The sequence below is a fragment of the Pelobates fuscus genome, chromosome 6, assembly GCF_036172605.1.
Source record: "Pelobates fuscus isolate aPelFus1 chromosome 6, aPelFus1.pri, whole genome shotgun sequence".
Lineage (NCBI taxonomy): Eukaryota > Metazoa > Chordata > Amphibia > Anura > Pelobatidae > Pelobates > Pelobates fuscus.
The window spans coordinates 182,980,870-183,005,471 of record NC_086322.1 but is presented as its reverse complement, the minus strand read 5'-3'; the positions used below and the strand labels follow the sequence as shown (position 1 = coordinate 183,005,471).

The 24,602-nt window shown below is 39.5% G+C and overlaps 1 protein-coding gene across 1 annotated transcript in view; it reads left to right on the top strand.

The window, feature by feature from the left end:
- The window catches only part of MAP9 (microtubule associated protein 9), a 64,079-nt gene extending 48,306 nt beyond the window's left edge, over positions 1-15,773 (top strand). Inside the window, exons 10-14 of the mRNA XM_063460101.1 lie at positions 6,598-6,687; positions 9,587-9,748; positions 10,933-11,078; positions 13,286-13,418; positions 15,365-15,773. Of these exons, the coding sequence (XP_063316171.1) occupies positions 6,598-6,687; positions 9,587-9,748; positions 10,933-11,078; positions 13,286-13,418; positions 15,365-15,484 (651 nt within the window). The 3' untranslated portion in view covers positions 15,485-15,773. The remainder of the gene's footprint in view (positions 1-6,597; positions 6,688-9,586; positions 9,749-10,932; positions 11,079-13,285; positions 13,419-15,364) is intronic.
- The last annotated feature ends 8,829 nt before the right edge of the window (positions 15,774-24,602 follow it).

Here is a 24,602-nt window from a genome sequence, read left to right as displayed (position 1 = left end):
TATAATAATATAGGAAGTTTAGAAAAGATGAAAGGCAAGGAAAAATCCTTAGAGACAGACACAGGAGTTCATGAGACTCCTAATAAAACAGACAAGACAACAATACAATCGAAATACAGTGCATGCATTACAGTTCAAATAAAATCAACAATAATCCCTTTCCTTCTACATGTGCTTACTCCAAAGTCACCTTTCTCAACCTCGTAGTGTCCCCGCTCGGAGAACGACTTTCATAAGTCTCACTACCAGCGGCCAAGGATAACAGCTAACACCGGTCCGAAATCCTTTCCAGCCTCCCTCTACTCTGCAGTCCACAAGAATGTGGCCACGTCTATCCTCACTCCCGTAGTGCCCCTATAAAACCCACTTATAAGTCTCACTACCACGTGATGCGAAAAACAAGCAATACCTGCCTGAATTCCCCCAGGAAACAAAGTCCCCTGCCACAAGGCTAAGTCTCCTACCACGATTAAATAATCAGTGGACCTTCAGCTCAACTAGAGCCGAAGGGTCCGGGTCAGGACGTCCCCAACTCAACTAGAGCTGGATGGTCCGGGTCAGGACGTCCCCAACTCAACTAGAGCTGGATAGTCCGAACGCGCACAGTGAAGCTAGCTAGGCTATCAAAGTGACACAAACTTGGATCACAGGAAACTATGATTCTACACAGATCCCACAGTTCCACAAACTTCTTTTTCCTTACAGCCACAGCCACGAGGCTCCTAAAAGAAGTAAACAGGCAAAGAAGACCCCCCAGGAACACATCCACGGGTCAACCCCTCTTTTTCCTTACAACCACAGCACCGTGGTTCCTAAAAGAGGTAAAACAGGCAACAGAAGACCCCCCAGGAACACATCCACGGGTCAACCCCCCTTTATCCCAAAAGGGGTAAAATACAAACAGATAGACAGACACACTGAAGACCCAGGCAAGTCCCCTCAGGTCCACCCCCCTTTATCCCAAAAAGGGGAAAACAAGCAAGACAGAACCCCAGGCAAATCCCCTGCAGGTCCACCCCCCCTTTATCTCAAAATGGGGAAACAGGCAAACAATTCAAACACAATTCAAACACACCCAGGCAACAGATAGACTAAAATGCAGGTAAACAAGTGAGTAACGAGACACCGGGCAAGATATTACCTGTCTTTGATGTCCTCCCGGGAAGCAGTCACAGACACGTGGACGGGTCAATCAAAGGGGCCGGAACGTACCGGTGGCTCTGCAGAAGTCTCTACCGTGTATCTGGAGGTGATCAATCTCCCTTCCTTCCCCCTGGATTCCTCCGTCCACCCTTGTCTTCCTTAGGACGGCTCACCGGCCGGACATAGCCCGATGCCCCACGTTGGGCGCCAAGTTGTTATGGTACTTTTTGAAAGTAAACCAAAATGTTCAAATGTCTATCTGTTCCTGTCCAAATCAATAAAATTAAATTGCGTATATACGCTGAAGTAATTAAGTCTGACACACGAGGTTCAGGTTAAAATAACTTCGAGAAAGTTTATTGGCAAGTGAAGAAAAAGCGGGCGCGCAGGCCCTTTTAAGAGGCATTTTGCGTCATCATTGATTATTAGAATATCAGCAAATAAACATCATCAATTGGATTAATTGTTAAGTGACGGGGTTAGTGTCTTACCTATTGGTTCGTAAATTTAAGAGGTTAGTCCCATGCCCACCCATCAGAGGTGGGATTATTCTGGACACGGGTGGGGGACAAGGGGGTCCTAAGCGTCATTTTACACGGTCAATGATATCAGGCTTTATGTCCAGGTGCAAGGTCTCTTATGAATAGAACATTTCATTACTACTGTGTTCTGTGGCCTTCAAACTGTACTATCTTACAAGCTCTAAGGAGTAGCCAGCGAGTCTTAAGGAGTAGCCAGCACCTCCTGGTACTTGTCCTTGAAGGAAACACAGTCTTTGTCTACTGTATTAATTGGGTTGAGAAGTTCAGTCACGTAATGTAGTTTTAAAATGAACAAGTTAAGTCATGAGGACAAAATGGAGGATTGAAGAAGTCAGGTTAGGAGGACAAAATGGAGGACGAAGTCACAGTATAAAGTTAAAATGGAGTTAGTACAATGATTCAATACAAGTACAATAAAGATTTTTAATAATTCCACATCATCCTTAAGGGGTTAAGCAGACATCGGGGGATACCCCACACAAGCATATCGCCCGCTGGATTGCCTGAACCGAGGCTTGCGACCTACACCATGCAGAGCTGAAGAGAGTCGTCCGCTCTCCCAGCCCTCAAACACATGAAGCAATCAAGGTACACAGCTACCACCTTCCTCCCCACATCCCACCCCCACCCTCTGGACTAGTGGGGGTTATCCCAGTCCCCACTGCCCCGCTCCACATTCCTCCGCTGACTCCCAGCACAAACGCCAAACATGAACAAACCCTGACCGCTGCGGACCAATCCAAGATGGCGGACACACAGTCCCATTGCAAACATGTGCCTCTGAAGGTCCACCACAGCGCAACGGAGCATATACTCACACACCTGAATAATATATTTTACAGATTCTGGGCATGAATAGAAGCTCTAAACGCTGCAGCACAGATTCAGTTGCAGGAAAGCTGGAGTACATGGCGACTCCTGGGGAGCAGTAGCCGGAGAGTGAATGGGACACCCTCTGTTCCAACCACGACAAAGAAGCAGGTTACTCCCTACGCTTACCCATCTGGGCCAAAGGCCACTAGGGGCACAACCCCGGGGTGTCTTCCATGCAGGCGGAGGTCCTCTCGCCGCAGGAGGCGAAGCAACATCAAGGCCTCCAGCTTTGTCCCAGCAGGGAGGGACTCTGACTCCAGAAGCCCCCGAGTCCGTGGTTCCGTGATGCCGGCCTTTACTCAGGCTCGGAGCTGGAGGGATGACCCGGCTTGCTCCTGGCTTACTGCTGTCGTCGGCAACCACCCGGCACCATTGCCACGATTTCCCACTTGAGGAATCGGATGATCAAGATTTGTGGATGACCTACCTGCATCCAGACAGACTCTCCCCATTTATAAATGGACACAATCCTGTCACAAACAGCAGTTCCAGGTTCTCTAAGCCCTGGTGATACATACAGCTGTAGCATTCCTGTATTTTCACAAATGCCTTATTTTACCAAGTGCCCTTGTCTTATATGTATTCTTATTGAGCAGTGAGCGGACTACGGTGATTATTATAACATTGTATCTTCCTTTTTTACACCTAACGTTTTATTACATCTAATATGCGTTCTAGGCAATAACTAAATTGTGAGCTGAGAATTCATATGTATAACTCTGTAAAGGCCTACAATGCCCTGAGCTAATGCTGTGCTTAGTTACTTTTGCCAGGCTTTCACCACGCTTCTCAATGTAATCGCCTAGCCTACTTAGTCCTGTATGTTAACCGTAACCTATGTGGCATGTACTAGCCTAGTATGTTTAACCTTTACAAAAACAAAAAGTGGTCAATTTCTTAGGAGTATATATTAATGTATGTCATGTGTATTTGTGAATTGTCAACTGGCTTCTCATTAAGATGTCTTTGTGCTGGCGCCACAAGCGTGTGTAATACAGCTCATTGAAAAGGGCAGGTACCCTACCCTAACGCAACTGACAGTCCGTTAGATCTGTGGATCTTATAGAAGCAGAATAAAACCTTCCTGGCTATTTGAGTAACAGCCATGGAAGTGCTTTATTTTTTTATTTTATTTTTAAATCACACTTCTAAAATGACAAACTGCTGAAGTGCTTTATGTGTCTGGAGTGTTCCTTTAAGATGAAAAAGTTTGAAAAGAGAAGTTAATCAGATTATTTCATATCATAAAAAAAATGTAAAGCAGGGTTCTGGAAAATGTTACCCTCCTGTTGTTGCTGAACTACAACTCCCATGATTATGTATTTCATTCAAAGAATCTTGGGAGTTCTAGTTCAGCAATATCTGGAGGACCAGAGTTTGGAAAACCCTGCTCTAAAGCAACCACTTTCTATATTTATGTGTTTGTGGGTTATTATTTCCCCTAGCTGGATAGGTAGAATCAATTCCAGAAAACTTTTAAGATACCTCCTCTTCCTTGCTTCTTGCAAAAGAAATTCCTCAGTTGTGGTTCTGTCTCCTTCAATGATGGCTGAATCGCTCATTCCTTTGCAAGTTTTATTATGTTTTTTTGTTTTTTTTTCTGTTTTTTTTTTTTTTACTCTAGCTAAAGTTCCCTATCAATAAATGATGTACCCTGTAAGTACGGTGCAGGAACAAGAACCACCTGGGCACAGACAGAGGCCTTTCAAAGGTTTCCAGCTATGCCGTAGCATACTTCATGCCCATTTATGGGCTACTATATAGTGCAAACTCTCTGTGGGTTCACCCACTCTGATGAACTGGGCCAAAGTTTAGTTTGCATTTTGGTGTACATCAGCCACCTCTATTTGTGAGTATTCACAAGTTTCTGTCTGTTGCTGCATTGTCCTTACTGCTGTGACCAACCTATATGTCTCCTAGGAGCCCTGTAGTGGTATGTTGCCCACTATAAGTGTGCATACGTGTTATTCTGGTCTGTTGCAGCTGCAATTTTTGCCATTATTCACACTCCGCATCCCAATGTGTGTGCCTCAACCACGTCTCTTGTCTCTGCAGTATCCATTTTTACCTTCTTCTTCATTGCCTCTTCTTAGGCCTAGCCAGCTCCGCCTGCGTCTGTTCCTGTTTCCATGTGTTGCTGAGTTTCCTGCATTTCTCATTTCTCCTCTGTAAGCCTACCTGTTTTTGAGTATACAAGTCTGTTCTCTATATCCTGTACTTTTACATTTACGGACACATCTGTGGGTGAGGAAGAAGTTCCATTGGACAATATTATGGTGTCCTATGTCTTGATCGCTGGGGCTCTCCGTTCTGGCATAATCTGTGACACTGCATGCTGCCAGTACGCGTCTTTTTATTTAATTCTGCGGTGGCGTCTGATTGGCAGATGCACTCCTATGGGCCAACCACAAATATGGTGGTATTTTTTTCCCAGTAGTACATTATTGTGTACTCTTATTCTATGAGAGTATTGACCTTGACTTGTTGGCTTGACTTGTTTATGCTGATCTCAGAAAACCTATTGGCTGGCTTGCTACCGTTTCTCGGATATCTCCTGCTCTTGACCTAGGCTATCACTCTATTATTATATTGTATTTTGTTAAACCCTGCCTCTCTAAGGATCAGTAATATGGAGTTTCATATGCCTTTGTATACTGGGGTTTGTGTGTTTTTCGTGACCGTCTAAACTTCTTCTAAGCTCTTTTATGTTTGCCTTCTCTGTCACACTATGCATGTCTTTTGTTTGGAGTTGTTGTGTACAGAGTGTTTGCCTCAGATATCTGCTGTGTCTCAAAATGCTCCTACTATTAGTTTTTCTTGCCCCCAGAATGTTCCCCACTCATTCATTGGCAAGTGCTTCTGACAACTGGATTTTACCAAGCAGTGCTGAGTAAGTGACCCAGGCCTGTCCCAGTTCAGAAACACTCTTTTTATTCTCATGCCCATTACCTATTTGTGAGTTCTCAGTTAGACTCTGTGCAGGACCCCCTCTGTAATTACAACTCCGAAGATGATTCTAAAAGGGACACTCAGATCTCCCAGGAGCATTATAATCCCTTGGGAATTCTCTGTCTACATTCAACTTACAGCACATGTGCTCGCTCCTTCTGAAGCTATTATGCACTTTAACAGTTCTATATGCACCAAAGTCACAATCTCCTGAGATGTCTGCTTTGGATGCAGTTCTCCTGGACAGAGTGTGTGCTGCTTTCCAGATCTAGGGGAGATTAACCCGTTTGGCCCACAAGATGCCTTTAATTAGGGTCATTAGTTTTAATAATCGGGTTAATCCCTTAGGGTCCAGGAGACTGGGCATTTATTTCATCTTCTAATTCAAGCCATCCATTTTAATAAGGGGTCACTGGGAAACTGGGCCTGTCCTGGGTCCTGATCCAAAAACAGGACCACATATATATTTTTATAGAGCCCAGGCTCTGTTTTATCTTTCCTTGCAGCCCATAGTGAAACAGAGCAGAAGCAATTCACTTGGCTTCTCCTATTTTTTTTTGGGAGGATATGTTTTATTTATTTATTAATGTATTATTAATGGAGATGATCAGTTGTCTTAGTTAAGAAAGCCAGTGCAGCAGAAATATCACTTTATTCAGTGTTATTTTGTTGTTGAATAACAAGCATCAATTGTTATAAGGTGAATATTACCTCTGGCACTGATTTGTATAGTCAGAAATGCAATTCTCACCCATTATATAATCTTTAATTTTAAGCACAAATTGAATTCAAACTAGCAATCCAGCGGTAATTAATTGCAATTATGTGTTTTTATGAAGGTTTTGTAAGCAATTAATTTCTTAGAAAACTGTTTGCTTTACAATTAAACAGTTTGCAGCAAGAGGAAATGCTTACCTGAAATTTTCTTTATTTTGTAGCTGTTTGCATTTTTGTATGATATGTGAAAACTCTCTTGGGAATTTTACCTCCATTCCAAATAATAAATAAATATTTTCTCAGAGATTTTTTTTTCTTTTTTTTTTTTTATGCTGCATGTACATTTCATCTAGCAATATTTTATTCATTATAGAATTGGCTGGAAAAGAAAAAGGTGTTTATTCAAGAACTGCATAAAATAAAGAAAACTGAAGAGGAAGAGAAAAAAAAAAAATCCAGCAAGGTGAGTTCATGTATAACTGTTTATCTTAAAGAAACACTCTTGACACCATAACAACTTAATTTCAATGAATTTGTTATGGTGCCTGAAGTCACTTAAACAGTCTTAAGTCTTCAAGTGTTAAACCACACTAAAGATGTATACCCTGGCGCCCCATTTCTCTTCTGATCGCGCTAATGCAAAATAAAATACTGTTTAGGAAGCTTTGTAGATATGGTCCCAGCAGCAGTGGTGTATCCTGGTTTTGTGCTGCCCTAGGCAGCACAAAACTCAGGCGCCTCTCCCCCCCCCCACCCCCCGCAACCTTTACCCCGCCCCGCATTCTAAATACACACACACACACATTCACTGACGCATACACTAACAGAAACACACACTAAGACACACACACTAAGACACACACTAAGACACACACTAAGACACACACTAAGACACACACTAAGACACACACTAAGACACACACTAAGACACACACTCACTAACAGACACACACTCACTAACAGACACACACACACTCACTAACAGACACACACACACTCACTAACAGACACACACTCACTCACTAACAGACACACACTCACTCACTAACAGACACACACTCACTCACTAACAGACACACTCACTCACTAACAGACACACACACTCACTAACAGACACACACACTCACACTCACTAACAGACACACACACTCACACTCACTAACAGACACACACACTCACACTCACTAACAGACACACACTCACTAACAGACACACACTCACTAACAGACACACACACACTCACTAACAGACACACACACTCACTAACAGACACACACACACTCACTAACAGACACACACACTCACACTCACTAACAGACACACACACACTCACTAACAGACACTCACACTCACACTCACTAACAGACACACACACACTCACTAACAGACACACACACTCACTAACAGACACACACACTCACACTCACTAACAGACACACACACACTCACTAACAGACACTCACACTCACTCACATTAACACTTTTCTTTTTTTTTTTTACTTTAACCCCCCCAGCCTCCTTACCTTTGGGAATGCTGGGGGGGGGGGTCATCTTTCTCCCTGGTGGTCCAGTGGCTGCTGGGCGGTTGGGTGGCGCTGCTGGGCGGGCGGCAAGGGAGCACTCCCCCTGAGCTGTCTGATCAGCTCCCTCGCGCGCTGCACAGTGAGGCTGGGAGGCGGAGCCGGAATATGACGTCATATTCCGGCTCCCAGCCTCACTCTGCGGCGCGCGAAGGAGCTGAGCAGACAGCTCAGGGGGAGTGCTCCCTCGCCGCCCGCCCAGCAGCGCCGCCCGACCGCCCAGAAGCAGCCCAGAATGTCTGTTAGCCGCAAGGCTAACAAGACATTTGCCTTGGGCATTTGGGGGGGCTGCTTTTTTTGCCGCCCCCTGGAAAATGCCGCCCAAGGCAAATGCCTTGTTTGCCTAGCGGCTAATACGCCCCTGCCCAGCAGTATTTTCTTAGAGGGCCAGTTCCTGGCAATTTCAAGTTAGCCTCTCATCTTTCCAATGTCAAAACATGTCTACCATGTAGACCTCTAGACACCAGGAAATGCATGGAAACTAGAAAAAAGCTAAATTTACCTTTCTTGGTTACATACTTTGATATTATTATTATTAACATATCAAAGGCAGCTAGAAATATATTTAAACTAATACCAATATCTTTTTTTTTTTTTTTTCATTTGAGCAATGCATATGAATTGTATTTACTTTGGCCTGTTATTCATTTTGATTGACTTTTTAATTAGCTATTTAGATATACAGTATCCACATTGTGCTGCATGAATATGCAGTATTAGAGAATTTACACTTGCCAAGATGATTCTGTGTCTTGTAAATTGAACTTGTTAACTCACACCTAACAGTTTATCATTTGAGGACCCGCTGACATGTAAAATTATAACTGGAGAGTCATATGTTATCAATTGCTTTACTCTTCTATTGTAGAAAGTGGTTACAGTTCTTCTATCTATTGACTTTGTACTTTATGTGATATGATATGTGATATAAATGACTGATCTAGGGATACTGCATAATTCTTGTATATTCTATTATGTTTATGCTTCTTTACTGTTTATGCCTTTTTCACACTCCAGCCAGTATTTAACAGACATTTTAAGAGTTGACAATACGGAAAACGTGAAGTATCAGGGGAAATTCTATTTTGCAGAGTTCTGCTCTATAATCCTGCTTACTTAGTCAAGTTTCCTCCATTCTAGAAAATGACTTCTTTATCAGCATACATACACAGCCCAGCCACTCAGTGAACTGTGGTTCCTATGCTGATGAGTATATCTGGATGTACTCTTCTTCAAATGCATGCTGGTTTGTGTCTAGCAGTGCAGTTGACTGAACTGTGTATGTACATAGAGAAGGAAGTAATGTTTTACAATGAGAACGTGCATCTCTCGTGGCATGCTTATGGTGCTGCATTCTGCATACATTTTAGCTTATGCAAAAGCTACAAAGATTTAAGCATGCAAAATTGCAGTATATTACTGATGCTAAAACCTATATAACGCATTAAAGCTTTATTGGTCCCTGAATATCCCTTTTAGCTTACTTGCTATAATACACATGCTCACACAAGATGATTATTCGTGTTTAAATCTTTTTATTGAGTTTTATGGTATAAAAAAACAAAGACAACACAAGATGATTATTACTTTGCCTAGAAAGAGAAATCCTGAACCACAGTTTAAATGTTCTCCTGCAAAATAATTTTCTTCCCCTGTTAGTCTTATCACCTTTCTATAAAAAGTGAAAAATAATGTTTAATGTTGGCATTAGAAGATACTGTTATATTTCTTTGCAATTTGGACATAATAGATTACTTCAGTCTCACTATATTGTCTTTCTAGGATAAATCTTTTAAAAATCAAGAAGCAACAGCTGCTTTCCATTCATGGAAGTTAGAGAAGCAGAAAGAAATTAAGCAAATGTTAATGAAGCAAAGGGAAGAGGAGGAAAAAAAGATGAATGAAGTTCAAGAGACTTTACGCAAGAAAGAAGAGGCTCAAAAGGTACAAAATGCATTTTGTTTTATATTTTGGTTTTAATTTAAGCCTAAGGTGACTAGTACTTTAATACTTGCGTTTGTTTTTTGTTTTTTTCTAATGATCATTTTCTCTTTCTTTTTAATTATTATTATTATTATTATATTTTATATTACGGCAAAAAAAAATGGCACAGTGCGGAGTTGAGAACAAATGAAAGCATAGACACACATTTCTTATCAGGAGTTAAGTAAAGTAGTCATATGTCAACAAAATTTAAAATTGATTGTCACAAAAATAAGAGAAAGAGGCTAAAGATCAAGAGAAAAAGAGTTTGTGCTAGCTTTGTTTAAGTCTAAAATAGAAGACGTGATATTGGCAAAAATATATTATGCTTAAAGTTATCTCAGTCAACCGTGTTAGGATAGTTTGCTCAATCTATTTGTACTGGAAAATGTAAGTGAGACTCTCTATATGATCCAGTAGACCTCCTTTCATCTGCAGTTGCAGCCATTTTCTCACTACCATAGTGGGAATAGATTTGTACAGAGATAGTTGGCATTTATATTGATGCAGAAAAATGCATATGGGAAAAGATTTGTTTTTTTGCATTCTGTGCAGAGTGAGTACACCACCAGTTGCCATTGTTACTTTGCAAGAGGATTGGTATGAAATCTGATATTACTATGTTCCTTTTTTTTTTTATCACTAACCAATTTTTATACAATTTCACTTGCCATTTTTTTCAGCATCTATTTTTAAACGTGCAACTATTAAAAAAAAAAAAAAAATAACCATCTGATTTTGCTTACATTGTTAATTATGATATATTTAGTGCACTTTTGATATATTTATAATTTGTTATGAAAGAGGTCCTGAGTGTTGTCCCACTGTAGACTACGATTTTTAAAGTTGGCATCATTTTTAGTGTCTTCATATCCTCTAGATCAGACTGTTGAATCTATTTGCTGGTTATGTTGCAACTTACTTGCTTGCGTTGACTGTTTAACTGAGTGCATAAAAGAAACCGCATCATTTGAAATAAAAATTATTGGAAGTAGCTGGACCATTTAGACAGATTTAGAGAGATTCTAATGCCGTAGTCATTAGTGAAGTTTTTTGGAAGGTTCACTTTTAAATGTATCAACTACAGCTGTATTTACCTTGAACATAAGTAACGAAATAGATTTTTGTGCAATGCTATATTTTAGACTTTTGAAATATGGAAAGAAAATAAGAAGGAATATTTGAAAGAAAAAATGCTAAAAGAAAAGCAGCTTGAAATGGAGAAAAAAAGGAAGGAGCAAGAAAGTATTAAGGAAAAGCAGAATGATAACAAGTCTGCTGTAAAGAGCTGGTAAAATCATCAGTTATATCCCTCATTTTCTTTTGATATAACACTATATTTTTATATTATTTAATTCAGTGTTACACATTTTATATATATATATATATATATATATATATATATATATATATTATTATAATTTTTTAATATGTATATTGTTTATACAATAATATGGCACATAGCATGACTAGACATATTGCATCATATGTAAACATGGACAATGAGGTTACCAAAACCGCTATATGCTCTATATGCTATATGTACCCCGAAAAGGTACACTGTAGTCACTATAACATTTTGTATCTCTTTAGATTGGTTGTAGTGCCTGGAGCAGTGTCCCTGTATTCAATGTTAAACCACTTTAGAGCAGTTTAACACTAAATAAGGATCCCTGGCACAGTCTGGCCCCTTTTGGAGGTGTGGCTAAGGCAGAGATTACATACTTCCTTGTTGTCTTACCCATTCATACCATTGGTTGGAGCACTGATAGGCTAAAATCAGTCAGCTGACACTATCAGACAATCATAGCTGCCCATTGCTGCTCAAGCTAATAGTTTCTTATTAGCCAAAGCAGGATAGAGGGGATGGACTGCTGGGGACTTAAAAACTGTTTAATGCTGAATGAAATGGCGGTACAAGAGGACCCCAGACACTATAACCAGATCTGAAGCACATACAGTGTCCCTTTAACTACAACATAAAATGTGTGCTCCTATGAAGTGCGCTGTAATAATGATGCGATTTTCTTTTCTTTTTTTTAAATCTTTATATAAATATTATTTTACCATAAAAAGCAGTTGACTGCACCAGAAACATGTTGTATGCATACAGAAGTAGATACCATTTACAATTGTCCACATTGGAAATCTAGTTACTTTCCAGCATATCATCTCAACATATGGATTGTCTGGAGATAGAGAGCAATAAACAGAAAGAAGAAAGAGAAGGGACATAGTTTATGGTAGATGAAGGGAAAGGGAGTTTGGGGGGCTCACAAGCCGCTAGCTTGAAATAGGAACCCTGTAAATTCTATGCCACTGAGACAATTTTATATATTTGGTAAGATGCATTTATGATTCCGGTCTTATATTTTTAGCTAAGGCTCGCTAAAGTTACTAACTTGTACAGTTGACAACAGACATGTGCAATTCGTTTCGTGACAAAATTCAGACACTTAGATGCTTCCGAATGCCTGAATTTAGCAAGTGTCGAAGTGATTCGGTTTTCTGAAAAGTGGCAAAACAAGAGAGGGAGGGATAATTATGTGAATGATGATCGGAATCTAGACCAATAAGCTAATTCCTGGCACTGGGAGCCCTATAGATGTGTAAGTGGTTGTGGTGGCAGTCCGGGCACCTAACCCTACCCATAACCATAGGGTTAGGGAGCCCTACAGATGTGTAATTGGTTGTGGTGGCAAGAGAGTGATGCTTACCAATGTATGATTTGCCAAAGTCCCGAATTTCAGAAGTACCGAATCGAAGTGCCGCATTTTTTTACTTACCCGAATTACCGAACCAATTTTTTTTGCCCATGCACATCCCTAGTTGACAATGTCCTTTAAAATGACTCGGTCACTTCACCAGAACTTTTTAGTATTTCATGAAGACAGAATCCTTAGGAAATACTTATGGTATACCCCAATGTTGAAAGAGCTTGACAAAAGGCATAGTTGTCAAAAGGTTTTGTCAATTCCCCCAGCCATTGCTAGTAACAGCTGTGGGAATCAGATTTCTGCAGTTTCAAAGTATGCGAAACCACAGAAGTTGACGATCCGCTTTAAGTACTTGGCATTATGTAAATACAAAATATTACTTTCTTTTCGACGTTGGCAACATTTAAACTGAAATGGTGGGTGCTAAACTTCCAAAAGCTTGGCATGTGTATCAAAAAGTCTCCATCAATAAAACAACAACTTATTAATGATTATTTTATCTGCAAAAAGAAAATTCCTTTCAAAAGCAGGTGCATGTCTATAAGCATATGTTGTATAAAGAGCATGTTCATTTAACTGTTAATGCATAGTTCAATTTTTGGTTTCATTTACTTGTGCCAGTATCATTAGCTAGTGCATAACATTCTAGGTCCTTGATGGTTGAATCAATGCTTTCAAAGTTATAAATTTTTCTAAAGACCAACACATTTTGTACGTCAGTAACATTTACATATCACAAAACAGCGCAAATAAGGTAATTCATTATTCCACTCAACTCCAGGAAGGAAAAAAAGGAACATGTATTGAAACAAAAGAAAAGAGAAAAGATGACAGAGAAAATGAAACTAGAGAAACTTAAGGCTGAGAAAGAAGAACAAGAAAAAAGAGCAATGGAAATCTATGAAGAATGGCTGGTATGTTTATAATTAAGATATCTTTCTACAGGGAGGAATAAAATAATTCTTATGCATGCACATCAAAGATCCTGTACTTGATCACTTAACACTTTTGATCTCAGTTTACCTTGAGTGTCATTAAGTATTCTTGTTCCATCTTTGATTACTTCTACCCAAGTCGTAAGTGGGACTGAATCTGCCTGTCATACCTTAACCAACTAAAATATGTTTTTATGTTTGGAGAACATTTACATATTTATCCTTGGCAATGAGAGCAAAATCAGACATCACATGAGCACTGACAAATTCTGCAGCTGAATAACTGATCAGGATTGCAAAATATGCAGGCTCTTTATAAAAAAATTATAATAGAGTACTATAAAAACGTTCTTCCCATTGGACATAACAGGAAGTTGCAGAAATGTTTGTACTGCCCAGGTCAAAATCCAAGGCAATCTGCATTTAAAAGAAAAAAGATGTTGAATATCTTAAATTATATGATGTTTTTTTTTTCCCATGAAAGAAGATTCTGTAATTTATATGTTCTAAGATTCTTTGTCTCTCTCAGACTGTTTGTTTACCCATATAGTCATCATTTACAGTTCTGTGGAATATTGGTGGTGCCTTAGAACTAAATCCTGATGATGATATTGCATCGATACCATATGCCTGTTTAACTGCATTTTGATGACATCACAGCAGATATGTGTTCACCTCTGAGAAACTGCTGTTCACATAGCATTATATGTATTAATCACAATGAGCTTTCTATATCATTACATTTTGGGATTAAGACTTTTTTATGTAGAGGAAAAGGTAATGCAGAGATTGAGTTACAGAGCACAAGAGGAAGCCAAAGACATAAGGGTATTCAAAAAGGCAATGAGGAATACCCAGACAGATACGCAAATACAGAAGTTTTACAAAAAGAGAGATAGGTAGACAGAATGAGACACCAACTGAGATGAGGATACTGACACACAAATATAGAAAGTGCCAGCTCAGAGCTTATACTGGTATTTATAGCTTAAATGGACACTGCAGTATCCCTTTAAATGTAAACACTGGTTTTTCAGAGAAAAGGCAATGTTTACATTGGTGTTTAGTAACACCTCTAGTTGCAGTTATTCAGATGGCCACTAGAGGTGCTTCCTAGTCCAGTGCTGCACTGCGGGCATGGAGACACAGAACACTCCCCATAGGGGATGCATTGGGTTAATGCATCTCTATGAGGAGATGCTGATTGGCTTTTTGCAGCGCATGCGCAATGGCCTTACAATGCTTTCCTATGGGAATGTATTCGTTTGGCTAAGATCATCAAGACTGGTAATCTCAGCCATGGCAAGACTGGCACAAAACAACCACACCAGCACTATAGTGTCAGGAATTCATGTTTGTATTCCTGCCACTATAGTGTTCCTTTACAATTAGTACTACATATTTATTTATTTGTAACATTAGAAAAAAATTACATTTTGCCAGTATCTTGTCACAACGAACGGCATTTGTTTTGTGGGTTGTTTTTTTATTTTTTATTTTTTTATTTATTTTTTTATCTTAGACCCTCATTAACTCTGACCACTATGTTTTAGTGAAGCAGACAATTATAGAAATCTATACATTTGTAACTAAAATGTAAATTTGTGTAAAATGCGGATTGAATCAAAGGCAAGGGCTTTCAACACACTTGACCTCTGCAGCTGTTAATCTCACCTGGTAAATTAACACTGTCATGGCCTTCTAGAGGGCACATGCAATGCTCTCTATGATATTCAACCAGTGAAAGTATGACCTTTCTTCCATGTTCTTCCTTGTTAAAGCTAGCTAGCTAGCACAGTACCACATTTTAGCAACCTGGGAAAGTTACAATAATGCATTATGCATTTTATTTCAAACCAGCATTAATCTATATGTAAATGACCGTCTAACATCTTTCTTATATTTGGTATTTTTTCAATCTTTAGGAGAAGAAGGAAAGAAGAGAGAGAATTGAACAGAAGCAGAAAAAGCTTCAAATTCTTTTAAATGATGATCCTCCACCTCCATGGAGTCCTCCAGGCAAAATAATTCCTACCGGGAAATGATTGGAAATAATCTTTTTCTCCATTTCATGTATTGAAATCTCAATATTGCCTAACATGTTAATTGAAATGGCTTTTGCATGTTGAGTCATTATTATGCTGTATGGTTCTAAACATTTACAAAGCAGGGTGTGAAATTATGTTGGCATCACCGCTCTTGAAATTGAAAATACATTTCAAGAATGTCAATTCCTCCTACATGCAAAGTATTTTAATTTAAATTATTCTTTTATTTATAGCAGATTGTTGCTGATTTTTTACATTAACTGATTCCATGCATGTATGATGGTGATTGTGGTCTTTTCGACATATTGTCTTTTTTTTTTTTTTTTTTTCAAAATCTGTTATTAAATACAAATGGAGAATAATTAGTTCCTTGAATGAAAATGAAAAAGAGCACAGATCTGCATTTGGTTGTGTTTTGCAGGACAAATTAGTGAATCTGTTTTCCTGTTTTGAGATGCAGCTTTCTAGTCATAATGAGCACAAAAGGAAATTGTTCTCCAAGATGAATCCTAAATTATGCCAGTTGAAAATTGGACAGGCTTTGTGACATCTGAATTTGATAGCATTCACGTACAATATCTTAAACTTTGTGAAGGGAAATTTTTTATTCTCTCACAAAATTTGCCCTGCACTCAAACTCCCACTACCCAAATAGATAGAACAAAAAGTTTGGGATTTGAGATAGTGTGAAGGTAACTATTTTTTGGGTTTTGTGTATGGGCTGATGTATACTGTAGCCGTTGTTGCCCATGGATTAGGTGGAGTTTGAACACAGGGCTAAACTGTGTGTTTGTAATGGCCATTACAGTGATACAAAAAAAATCCAGTTATTTAAATGTGCATATGGATTTAGGATAGTGTGCAGGTACATTGTTTTTATTCTGCCCATCCATTTATTACATCTATTATGCCCTTCACCGTGCAAACCTTGCATTGAATCTCACCATTCCTGTCAGATTTCCTACTCTTGCACCAATGAAAAGGGGATGACACTGGCTGAGGAAGACTTTACAGTTCTCTGTATGAGTTGAATATGACATATAATCAAGTAAATGTGTATTTTAGTATGTTTCCACCTCCCTACTGTTTTTACAACATATGAGTTTTTATCTTTTGGTGAAAAGTCGCAACTAATGTAGTGGAATTAGTGGTCTGTAGGATGGGCAAGGCAAATAACCACAATATCTAGCAAATTGCATCATTAGAAGTTGGTAGACTCAGTCGGCTTGAGGTTGTAGATTCGGAAGGTGATGCCAAAGTAACTGTTATGTATGAAAAATAATGATAACTAGAGAAGCTACAATTTCTAGGGAAATTGTGTGAAGTGTTCTTGCCTCCACCAGTAGTCTACAACTGGCGTGGGCGGAGTAACTGTTATTATTTATTTATTTATATAGCACATTTAATTGCAACGTTGTTGCCCAAAGTGCTTCACAGTTACATTAAAACATACAGTTATAAAAACATTAGCAGGTGTACAAAAGGCCCTCTCTATGACATCACTTGCTGCTGCAGCCTGGCACAGGTCAGAGTATTTTGGCGATTGCCATCTTTAAACGGTCGTATTTTATACATCCTACATCGAAGAGCTTTATATTGTGAGAATCACAAGACCCAGACCTACATTTTGATGCATAGTATGTCTCTGAAGTATTAAAAATGAAGGCACAGTTGCAGTTTAGAAATTGCCAAGTTTGACCTGGTTAGAGTGGTTTCAATGAATGTCAATGGACGGCATGAGTTGCAAACAAATGGTCATATTGTGAAAACTATCCGGACTATGGCTTAGCCGTGGACATTTTTAGTGACAGCAGGGATAGCTGAACGTTTTGATATTGTGTAGGTGGGCTTGAAAATGAGGGAGTGGTGGCAGTTTAGAAATCATGTCCTGATTTTTCAGCTTTTACCAGCTCCCACTCTAGTTTTGAACATTTTGCCATTCATTCCTATGGGACCAATTTCGCCACAAAAACGACGATATTCCGTGAACCATTCAGCGAAACGTTCCACAAAGCAATAGCAATCCGATCCGGAACAATCCGCACGTTTCGGTATATTACTGTCTATGTAGTGTAAAAACTGTGGGAGGAGTTAGGGTGGCAAATTTGGCTATAATAAGAATAATAATATATATGTGAGATAACATTAAGTGGTCTTGCTATGCAAGAACACTTAATAAGTTAAGCTTAGTGCTTGTATTCTGTTTCTAAAGATCTACATATTTAACATCTGGTAGTGTCTTCAAACTTAATGTGTTGGAAATAAGTTTGTGTAGATAAAATTCCTTTGGTATAATTAGCTTTTTAAGTTACATAAATTGTTGATAACAGGCTTGAATCCACCCTGGTCACATTGCCTATTTACAAAATGTTAGGAGGTGTGGGCAAGCTTATTAGTGAGCATACAGCATGTTCTTTTATATTTGAAAAAAATTGCATTTTATATTTTGTCCCCTTGACTGTTTTCCATTCTTCACTGAGATATTTTTGGAAAATATATATATACACACATTTATTTGTGAAAGCAAAAGTGCACAATCTAGCAGCATGCCAACTGTTGTACCTTCAGAGATAGAAGATGTTTGTTATGCCTAATGATATATACGGATAACAATTCCAGTTGCAGAAGTATTATTTGACAGCAGAAATAGTATGTTGCATTAAAATAATTAACTGTAGCTGTAGACCTAGCTGCCACCACTCTCCATACTATGGTATGATATTTATTCATCCAAAGGCTGGAAAAGTCACATATGTCAGGTAAGTATACCCTTGGTATTTTATGAAAGTGTACTTGTCATGCAGAAATTACATAGTATCACTTCCCTAGTATAGTGTGCTGGAAACCAAATAGTTGGCAGATGTGCAGATAAGATATTGGTATACATCACTTATACCATGTAATTTTATTTCAAAAACACATTAAGTATAAAATAAATTCATTTATTTTTTAAATTGTTCGGATTCCTTTTGGAACATCCCTATAACTAACATTGTTCAGTTTTTAATGCTGTGTACACTACGGTTTTATAAAATATAAGTAAGCAGTTACCAAAATCCAAATATGCAATTATTTTTCAATCTTGTTTGTGATGTAGCAGCACTAATAAGCTCAACTAATGAGATATGCAAGTTGTTTTTCTTCATGTAGTGGGAAAAAAAGATGTTTGGGAATCCATGGTATATATGATGTAATAGAAATGTTTAAAAAAGACAGTTGACAAAAAAAACTTTAAGTGTCCTGCTCTTTTGTCTCATTAGTGGAGAGACACACATATTTGGTTTCAATTGGCGGCCCTATTTTAAAGAACATGGGATCCGGGAAGTGAGCGGCAAGCAGCTTGGCGGAACTGGTGAAAATAGAATACTGTAGAGGGGGGAACTATGCACTTGATCGGATGTATAATCTTTCCACACATAGTCCAAGGGTGTCTTTTGTCAGGCCACACATTTTTTTTTTTTTGTTATACCATTTCACAGCCCATTGGATATAATACTTCTTTAAATCTACTTCTGTTTAGATTCAATAATTTATTCTACAGTGCTATGCTGAAAACCAAAATTGGCCTACTTAGAATAAGAAACTTTTTCCTATTCAGCTAATACCCATTCAGTATAACTGGTCCTCTGGGCATAACTTCATTAACTGATGCAGAAATCTGATAAGCCTTATACTGTTGTGCAAGAATAATATAGTGCGATATGTTGAACATGTAAAGAAATTGCCCTGAAATCTTATAAATATAGGGTAGTTATTTGCAATCTGGCCCAAGGTTAGAATGGTAAATGATGATTTTAAGGTATAGCAATTACAAAGTACTTAAATTATAGATTCATGTGTAAGAGTAGAAGATAAAACTTGCCGATATATGTTCTTTTCCAGGAATATATACCAAAACAATAGTATTAAAAAAGGAAAAATGTTCTATTAAGTTATAAAAATGTTTTATTTTTTTATTTTTTTATTTGCAAACATTTATTCATGGTTTTAAAAGAGAGGCATTGAAATACAGACAATGTAATTCAGGAAAAAGAAGACCCATAGTGGATGTATTTCAGAAAATAATTATATTTATTCATCAGATGCTAAAAAATATATCCAAAAAAAATCTCTCTAATTCTTAAAGAACAAATTTTTATAAATTAGTTGGTTAAGCCATAGATCAAAAGTCAGCCACAGTGGAAAGTCCAATCCTGTATCGGTTATGCGAGCGCTGTTTACTCCCTCAGAGCTTTCCAGGTGCAGCAGAATAGGATGCAGTCGAGTGGGACCCGAGACGATTTGCCCCAGCTCTGTGGATCTTCTAGCCAGAGCCGTAATGGGAATCTGCTTCCGATTTACAGAGATCCCCTTACTACAGGCAGAAGGATTGTGGGCTTGCGGAAGCTCTGGTACACAGAACAGTCACCGAGTATGTGGACTGTGAGATGGAGGTGACTCCAAGTTTGCTCACAGCCTAGAAGAAGAGTGATAAACTGAGAGCACTCTGGGTTAGCATGTTTACAGTAGCTGTGGTGGAGCAGATTTAGCAATTTATGCAGTTCCAAAACCCCTGGTATATAGCTTTGAATCTTTCTGAGAGAGTGTCCCTCCAAATCAGGCTCTCCAGGTATGTGTGGCCGTGTAAGAGATTTGGCATGATGGCCATTGTGGACATGCCACTTGGCCGTCAGAGAAGCAAGGATCACATACATGCTTCCTCAGCGGGGACTGAAATAACCTCCACCAGTCCAATGGGGGGCATAGCAGGGCTTATAGAAAGATTGAGCAAATAGTGCCCACCCCAGGCTGGGAGGTCGGCTGTCTCCACCGCAGGGCCAGATGAGGTGATTGCAGAGCTGATCAAGCCGGTTTGAGCTGGTAAGTATCAGTATGCTTAGATCTGCTGAGAGTGTGGTGCTCCTGTGAGCAGCCTAGATTCTTTAAGAACGGAATTCTATCATAAAAGTTGCAGGAGCTACCATGGCAATATATATTTAATCTGTTTTTTATATTTGTTTTTAGCAAAAACTGAAGTGGAGCCCTGCCCACCTACCTCTATACAACACCCTCCACTGGATGCCATCCTATTTAAGTCAAGAGACACAAACAGCAACTGCTAATTATTTGTGCCTAAATAACACTTTGGTGTGTACACAAAAAAAATAGTATAAATGCAAAGAGTATTCTAAAGCCCAAAGATAAAATGGCTTGTTTCAGTTGTACATGAATTAAATGAATGAAAAACGTACATGTAGGCATCTGCTGAATAAGGTCAGGATATAACCTATACATGCAAGTTCTTAAAGGACCACTACAGTGCCAGGAAAACATACTCATTTTCCTGGCACTATAGTGCCCTGAGGGTGCCCCCACCCTCAGGTTCCCCCTCGTGCCGGGCTCTAGGGGGAGGAAGGGTTTAAACTTACCTCTTTCTCCAGCGCCGGGCGGGGGACTCTCCGCCTCCTCTCCTCCTCCTAGGCTGAATGTGCATGCGCAATCAGCCAGTCTCAAAGGAAAGCATTCACAATGCTTTCCTATGGAGGCTGGCTTCTTCTCACTGTGATTTTCACAGTGAGAAGCGTGGAAGCGCCTCTAGCGGCTGTCAACGAGACAGCCACTTAAGGCTGCAATAACTCTTATATAAACATAGCAGTTTTTCTGAAACTGCTATGTTTATAGAAGAAAGGGTTAAACCTAGCTGGACCAGGCACCAGGTTGCCTATAGTGGTCCTTTGATCCCAAATCCCACCAGGAGACTTTGTATGCTGGTGACTAAAAGGCCACATTATCAGAAGTATTTGTAGTGGCAGCAGCAGAGTTAGCTAGGCCCACAAAGAAGACCACTAGCTCCGCTCCACAACTTCTGCTGACACCTCCATTGGCACTGCAGCTCCTTCTAATGCAGCTAGTTCAAGATTATACCTTCTTGTTGCCTCAGCAAGAAGTAACGAAGTGAGAGCTTGGCATCAGGGCATGACAACCATAACGGTTGTCATGGGCCCGGCGGTCCTGGGGGGCCCGAACTCCTCAGGGCGTCCAGGGCATCACATTAGCTATGTGCACACATATATAGCGATTAACGCTATATATGTGTGCACTGCGGGCCCCCCGCTACCTGTATTCTGCAGAGGGCCCAGCACACTTGAAATATACTGCCCAGCTACTCTGCTCTCTTGAAGTCTCGCGAGCGACGCGATTGTCAGAACGTTGCCATGGCAACGCTCCGCACGGCTCGCAAGACTTCTACAGAGCAGAGTAGCTGGGCAGTATATTTCAAGTGTGCTGGGCCCCCTGCAGAATACAGGTAGCGGGGGCTGCACCATGCCTCAGGAGGACCTCTGGCTCCAGGGCTCCAGTCACTGTGATCTCCCCCCTCCATTGCCACAGGTGAGATACAGGGAGGGGGAATAAATCATTACTATTAAAACTAGGCTTTTCCCCCCACATTTTGCAGCCCCATACATTTACACACACTATACACTAACATTTACACAAACTATACACTAACATTTGCACACACTATTCACTAACATTTATACACACTACACACTAACATTTATACACACTATTCACTAACATTTACACACAGTATTCACTAACATTTACACACACTATACACTAATATTTACACACACTATTCACTAACATTTACACACACTACACACTAACATTTACACACACTATTCACTAACATTTATACAAACTATACACTAACATAAACACACACTATTCACTAAAATTTACACACACTACATCCTTACACAAACATACACTCTGCAGTCACTACACACACTACATCCTTACACAAACACACACTCTGCAGTCACTACACACACTACTTCCTAACACAGACACTCTGCAGTACCTACACAAACACACACACTTTGCAGTCACTCCACACACTACATCCACTACACAAACACACAGTCTGCAGTCACTATACACACATTAAATACTTACACAAACACACACTATGTAGTCACTATACACACACTACATAGACTACACAAAGACACACTTTGCATCCACACACTGTATTCACTAAACACTACATCCACTACACACACTCTGCATTCACTACACACACACTACATCCACTACACACACTCTGCATTCACTATACACATCGCATTTAATACACACAAACACTACATCCACTACACAAACACACATACACACTGCATTAACTATAAACACACACTACATCTACTACACAAACACACACTCTGCATCTACTATAAACACACACTACATCCACTACACAAACACACACTCTGCATCTAATATACACCTCATACATTACACAAATGTACAATCTGCATCCACTATACACACTGCATCCATTAAACACACACCGCATCCACTTAACACATGAACTCTGCATCCACTACACACATTCTACATCCACTATACACACACCAGAATCAGTACAGACACTGCATCCCTGTGGGCGGACTCGGGGGGGGGGGGGGGGGGGGGGGGTGGTAGCACTTTGGGCGGACTCGGGTGCAGGCACCGGGGGGTCCAGACCTTGAGCTGTGTCAGGGGCCCCAAAATTTCTGATGGCAGCCCTGCTTGGCACAGTTTAGTTTGTAGGTGCTGTCAGAGCCACTCTTTGCTGAATAGGTACAGCAAAGTAGTGTTCACAATGTCATGTTGGTGGCAGTGCAGAATGTGGGGCTGATATTAATATTTCCCCCACATTGCATGCCTCCCACTTTTTTTCTCCAGCATCTAGTGTGCACTCGCCTTCTCCATCTTTGCCACCTTGTCAAGGTCTATCTCTTTTTACTTTTATATAGCCTTATCCAATGGAGAGTTGGACTACCAGCTGGTCCCAGTAGCACAAGTAGCTCCACCACTGTCACTTTTACCATTATCTCCACTACTACCACCACCACCACAACCAGTGCTACCAACATCAAAATTTCCAGCTTCCACGGCCATCGATTCAAATCCAATCACATCTTCAGCAGTCACAAAACATAGGGTTCAGGCTAATGTATTGTACCAAAGCAAAGTTTGGTATCACTTTGAGTTCCTCCAAGAAGGGATATTTGCATATTGCTAATTTTCTCACAAAGATTCACTAGTTTGAACCTACATCTAAAAAAAGATACCACGAGTCTGTATTATAGAGGGAAGAAGCAGAGCAAGAAAGAACTAGGGCAGACAGAAGGTGCTCTGGTGTATCTGATACTGTGCATTTGTCAAAACCTGCCAATAGTGGTACCTCCTCCACTACTACTATTACCTTTAGGAAGAGCAGGTAAGATGGTGAAGATAGTGCCATTAGTCAACAGAGGCTTGTTAAACAGGGACAGTTAGACTCATCATCTGGTGAATTAAAGAAAATGTTTTTTGAAAAACTGAAGGATTGTCACAGAGTGGATATGTGGGAAAGATTTATAATTGAGAGCAGTTTCTTAGTTACCCACTTATACTTTAATTTTATGAAAAAATCCTTTTTCAACTTAAAATGACTCATGCTGCTTCGACTCCCCATTTTTCATTCAAAAGACTATAAAAGGAGAAACTATCAATCATAAGCTCATGGAGCAGGGTCTCCACCCCTATGTTCCTGTACGTCCAGTTGTCTCGTTACAATTACATGTATGTTAGTCCACCCATTGTTCAGTGCTACGCAGTCTGATGGCGCTATATAAATAATAAAATAATAATAATTATCATCAAGTTCTAATATACTATTAATATACTAATTATATTAATATAATTATGACACATTGACAACTCAGAATAGGCATTTAAAAAATGCCTGGTATAGCCTAGTCTTTACGCTAGACAATATTATAGTGATTTTTGTATTGCAGCACACTAATAAATGCCCTTTTTCTGCCTTTTTGGGGGCTTGTCTGAAAATGTATCCAGAAATTGTGCAATAAGCCGAGCCCAAATAATAAAAAGTTCAGACAGAGTGGTTTGACCAAACATTTTTTTTTCACTCATGCATAAGTCTAGTTCCACTTCTGCTATCACTATATAAGATATGCTATTGTTGTACATTTTTTGTATACACAATTCCAGTGCTTTTGTTTACTGCAAATATGAAACACTCACTAAAATATGAAACGCTTAAGAGGATCAGTTGGCATTAGTTTAGGCAGCCAGCAGA